We start from the raw sequence: 5,778 nt of genomic DNA on the forward strand, positions 1-5,778 counted from the left end.
TTTTCTTTTAAGTTCTTTATGGTTGATTAATACCAAAACGGTATTCATAAAACTGTTTAAATAAGTTAAAAATCTCTTCACCACTCAGAATTTAACTTATAATAATCCGAAAAATTCGCGATCCCCTAACGATCCCCTATCTAAGACAAAAGTCCCATAGAGGCACCATTAGCTAGAGTAAAATGTTTATATATTTAACATACACTTACAATTATTATGGTAATTATAAATCAATAAATTGTGTTTTTTTAATAAAATTGATGAAAAAATTATAGTAATACTAAACAGAGAAACTTTTCTTTAAAGATACTATTTTCTCTCTGTGCAGGTTTGTCGACGTTTAATCATTCAGTTCATTCTGTAATTCAGTTCATTTAAACTAATAGAATGTTTATTACCAGATCACTCGCCGACGCCCTTTTTAGAATCCTAAATCTGAGAATGTCTAGCAAAGTCTTAAGTCAAGAAACTAGCTACGCGACGAAATAAATTCGATACCTAAATCTGGGCTATTTCCATTTAAATGTTAATAGCACGGATTCTATAAAATATGTTAATTTACAATTCTTTTTTCAGAAGTATGTATGTATTAAAAATAATGCATACGCGGTTCCTCTTTTGTTACAGATATCTATGGACGTTCGATCACGTACCAATACTGCTTGTCTGCACCCTACGCCTATAAAATAAATTCTTAAAAGCTGTTGTGATTCCCTCCACGTGGAATTAAAAACAAACTTAATTAGTAGCCTATGTGATCTCCGAGACTATGTTCTAAATTCATGCCAAATTTCATCGAGATCTGTTGAGCCCTTCAACAGATACAAACATACATACATCCAATGCATTTATAATATTAAGTTTGAAATTATATATTAGTTAGTATTCCAAATTCAAAAGTCGAATAATACAATGTCAAAATGAAGCAAGTGTACAAATATATTTTTTTGTTTAACAAAACGACCCAACCTTGTAAGTAATACCCATGAAGGAGCCTGTAGCACGTAAACAATTAAATGGGTTAAGTCAGTTTAAAAGAGCAATCGTCTCGTACCATCTACACAGTGTTAGAAATGTCGAGCGTGCGGAAATCGGTAATACTGTTAATGTTAGCACTTTACTTTAGTGTAATTGTACGTGGTGAAAACGTTAGTACTGCAGCACCGGCACCACATCCTTTATCTTCTATCGATGTTAGACCTTCAGGAGTAAGTCTTCTAATTAATTTAATAATTTTAATTTAGCTTAAGTTTAGTCCTCTTTTCCACCCTTTCATACAAGAAAAGCATGGGCACGGCAAGTGGATTTGACCTGTTGATGGGCATCGCATCTATTTCTATTCGCTATCGCTATTTCGGCGAATTCAGGTTTCTGTTGGTTTGCCACCTTACGATATAAAGAAGTAACCTTAAATGTATATAAGAACGAACCAAAGTTGGCAATATTTTGCCTAAATGTACTTACTTCATATCATTTAATCTGCATCTATTGTTTTTCAGGCTATTGCAAGTTTTCTTAAAATGCTCGTTGACATACCGTTGGCTTTAGTGGAAGCATTTAGAGATGTAAGTTTTTACTAACTTTGTAAAATTGTTGTTGATTTAATGTACTTCTTTTAATTGTATCGTATTTAATTTCAGGGTGCTGAAGGAATTGAAAAAATTGTACTCGGCTCGCTTAGAACATTTTTTTAAGCAACAGACACATAACCAGTGAAGGACAAGAAAAATTGTACAGGCTTACAGTGGAAATGAACCCTCATTTCCACTGTAAGCCTGTAAAAGTGATGTAAATCCAACAATATTGTGAACGCCTACCCACCTTGTAATTTGCTTATACAGATGAACTTTATTCACACTGTTTAAATTAAAAGCTTCTGAAGATTGTTTGTAGTATAAGTTGGTAATAAACAGTTTAAGGCTTTATTTTTATGTAATAACGTGTTTGAATTTTGAAACACAAAAATTAGTGCATATATTTAGGGTCAAATGATGCGATAGCTTATCACAATATTTTTGCAATTCTATTGAGATTTAAACTTAACGCTTTTTTTTATTTCACTGCCATCTTTTAAGAAAGAATCGCACTAACGCCTTATTTCTCACCAAACAGCGCCACCTATTGATGTAATGTAAACAAATGTAATTTAAGTTGCAAAGTTACGTTGATAGATGGCGTCTTAAACTCAACTTACTATTAAAAACCTCGTAAAGGAACACGCACACTGGCCCGCGCCGGATGCACTGTACGCATGCTCCGTAACGGATTTTAGTTTGCTTTGTATGATTTTAGATAGCACCGTATCCATCATTCGCGTCGACCGCATCGCATCAAGACATAGCAAATCCGTTAAATCCATTGCATGCGGTGCGTTCGGCGCGGTCCAATGGACACGTATAGTACACTTATAGCACCTATATTACTATTCTACATGCAAAGATGCTTATAAATACCATACGACACAACAAGCAAAGCGTGTGTGCTAAAGCAGGTCTAATTCTATGGTTAGAAATTTGTGTAAATATATAAACACAAAAGATGTGTAATATCACATTTATTACATTTACTGAGTTTGCACATGGCGTTTACATATATACTAATTTTACAACAAAAATATATTATGTATTTATCAAAACGATAACAATATAGAATATTTTGATGAGACAAGCACAATAAGTGTACATTAAATACAACATTTAAATACGTTTGGTAACATAATAAAAGCTAATTTAAATTTGTTTTATAATTCCTATTCAGAAATCTTTTATAATCTGTAACATTTATATGTATGAGAAAAATAAGTCTATTTAAAATAACAATAAACTTGAATATCAAGTTCGTAATACAGACATTTTGACCAATACTTTAATATTATAAAACTAATTAAAAGATAAATATATTGATTTACATTGAAAAATAATTATTTCATTTACACAGTAAATCAATTAATTAAAAACTTAATATTTCGTACAAAGACAATTTATATTTATTTCTCATTAATATTTACTTCCAAATTCCACAATATGACTTAAATATAAAACATAAATTTAACATGGGGGTGGGTCATTTAATTCTAAAATAGCAAATAAAAACTAATACATAGCGAAATTCTTTTCCGTTCCATCTTACAATAAAATATCACATCTCTGTAATAACTTAATCTCTCAAACGCAAACCTTAAATTAAATGTAACTTTTGAAACAAATTTAAAATACAATTGTTACATATCAGTAGGTATTTGATTAAAATTAAAGTTTTTGATAATCAAGAATGAGCAAGAAAGTATAGAAAAGGCGTAGAGATCAAAATAAGATTAGAAATTATGCCGAGAATCTACTGATACGGGGTTTATTTGACTAGACCATTTGGTACATTTATGTAATTATTTGTATTCATCGGTTTCTTTTCAAGGTCAACGTCGAATGTTATGTACGTTGGGTTGCTGACAGCGCTATTTTGAATATTCTTAAGATTCTGTTTCGTCTCGAATACATCGTCAGATTCTTCTTCAATACGTGGACACATATTAAGATACGGTGATGAATTACCATCATGGTCCGACTCTGAACCACTTCTTGCTGGTAAATTGTTGAGTGTCAACATGGGTGTGAGTTCGGAGCCGTGAGTCGTTGCTTCGGTACGTGGGTTCAGTTTTCTTGCGTCGAAATCGAATTTAGTACCCGTAGCTCGCGGACTGAATATTGTTTGTTGTGTTGCTGGACTCATTTGTAAGTAACCTTCATCGTCTGTAAATGATAAATAATAAATAATTACTAATTAAAAAAATATATAAAAAATAAAGAGTACATTTAATATTCATAGCACATGTTTAGAAATATAGAATATATAATAGAATTGAAAGAAACCAAATATGTAAAGTATGCCTGTGCTCTTTTATGTATTATAAAATATGCAAGAAAAAAACAAATAACTAAATTAATCAATAATTAACACAACAATTACTACAAGTCGCCACCTTTGAAAAACCTTTCAGAATCTACGAGAAAGCAACATCCAAAAGCCGTCATAACAAAAACAGCATTCATATATTAACATAATAACATTAAATTTATAAAATCAATAAAAAGAATATTTCGTTAGTTACATTTATAACTACATGCCTTAGATATTTTATTACCGTACCAATAAATTGACCAGGTTCTTGAAATCAAAATGACGTAACCTTGATCCCGGCTGATAAAAACAAAATAAAGAAATTGAAATGAAAATATTAAATCATAGCCGATTTAATTTTGCGAAAAGGTAGTCGATTATTTTTAATTTTTTTTATTTTATTTTTTTATAACAGAAGGGGCAAACGAGCAGCGGGAACACCGAGGTGTTCAACGACTCAATTACTCATCGGCTCGACGATGAGATTCAACTAAATAAAAGACAAACACATCTCTGTTCTCATTTGAGGTTTGTGTAAGATAATCCTAATATAAGAAAATAAGTCGTTAACTAAAAGTGATAAAACTTTTATAATTAGTAAAATTATAACTAAATAAAAAAAATACTCAAAAAGTTCACCTAAAGTTAAAACGGAAACTTATAAAGTAGAATAAATCGTTTACCGTGCTGTAACTGCGTAGGTGTAGGTGGGAAGAAACTCCTACTGTCATTGACGTATTGGTGCGGGCTCGGTGTCACCAGGTTGTTGTAGTCAGGCGCGCAAACCATTGCTAAATAGTCTTCCTGACCCTCCGCTTTCACGTTCATATCGATGTATGCAGAATTCAGATCCACATAATGCTGGAACCAAATTTATTTTTAAAGAATCTTTGCAATCTCCAAACTCGGCGTCGTGTTGTTGACGGCTTGGTACCAACACGCAAGTTATCTGGCCATTTTCAAATACAATATGAGTCTAAAAATGTTTTAACTGCAAAAGTAATTTAAATAGCGTAAACCCGGTAATTGAACTGATCGCCAACCTTCGCTAGTCGGAGAGGCACCTCAAGAAGAAGAAACCCGGTAAATGTTCAAAAAAAATACTAAAATTGAAATATCAATTTGTACCAATCTTACTCATTCTTATTAATATTAGAAATACGAATGTTTTGATGGATGGATGGATGTATGTTTGAAGGTATCTCCAGAACGGCTCAACGGATCACGATGAAATTTGGCATAAATGTAGAACATAGTCTAAAAGAACACATAGACTACTTGTTGTTTTTTTTTAAATTACGTGCAGACGGAGTCGCCACAACAGCTAGTGTAATATAAAGTTTCAATAACAAATATAATGTTATAAGTAATTACAAATTAGATAAGAAACTCACATTTCGAACGTTATCTTCAAGGAATTCACCAAGTATCTCTTGTAGCTGAGTGAAGGAGGGCCGCGCGGTGGGTTTCTGAGCCCAACAACGTAACATCACTTCGTACAGACGGTCATCCGCATACATCGGCTTCTCCAAACGATGGCTGGAAAGCAAGAATATTATACATTTAGTATGAGCTTAGTAAGAAATATAATTACATAATTATTTCGAACAGTCTCATTTTGTTCACAAGTAATTTAACTATTTATCTTTGAATTGAAGAAACTTTCAATGTGTAACAACACTTGAGGATAAATACATTTAAAACATCAAACTCTTTACTCCTTTTTGTCTTCTCTCATAGTAAAATAACATACCCTTCAGAGAGCCGCTGCAGTAGACTTGGTGGGCTGATGTTAGGGTAAGGCGTTTTTGCCAATGAGAACAGCTCCCACAGCACCACGCCGAAAGACCAAACGTCGGACTGCGTTGAGAATATGCGGTCTGT

General features: G+C 32.5%; 1 protein-coding gene and 1 long non-coding RNA gene across 2 annotated transcripts in view; one reads left to right on the top strand and one right to left on the bottom strand.

Moving 5' to 3' along the window:
• Positions 1-1,076: 1,076 nt before the first annotated feature.
• Positions 1,077-2,249, top strand: LOC106123365 (uncharacterized). Its single transcript, XR_001228158.1, has 3 exons — positions 1,077-1,208; positions 1,500-1,565; positions 1,641-2,249. It is a non-coding gene; the product is annotated as an uncharacterized LOC106123365 (long non-coding RNA).
• Positions 2,250-3,021: 772 nt separating this feature from the next.
• Pvr (PDGF- and VEGF-receptor related) overlaps positions 3,022-5,778 on the bottom strand; it is a 31,750-nt gene continuing 28,993 nt past the window's right edge. Inside the window, exons 22-25 of the mRNA XM_013319458.1 lie at positions 5,648-5,776; positions 5,289-5,433; positions 4,578-4,755; positions 3,022-3,746 (exon numbers count right to left, since the gene is read on the bottom strand). Coding sequence (XP_013174912.1) covers positions 3,349-3,746; positions 4,578-4,755; positions 5,289-5,433; positions 5,648-5,776 — 850 coding nt within the window. The 3' untranslated portion in view covers positions 3,022-3,348. The remainder of the gene's footprint in view (positions 3,747-4,577; positions 4,756-5,288; positions 5,434-5,647; positions 5,777-5,778) is intronic.

Source organism: Papilio xuthus, unplaced genomic scaffold (genome assembly GCF_000836235.2).
Source record: "Papilio xuthus unplaced genomic scaffold, Pxut_1.1 DF826115.1, whole genome shotgun sequence".
Taxonomy (NCBI): domain Eukaryota; kingdom Metazoa; phylum Arthropoda; class Insecta; order Lepidoptera; family Papilionidae; genus Papilio; species Papilio xuthus.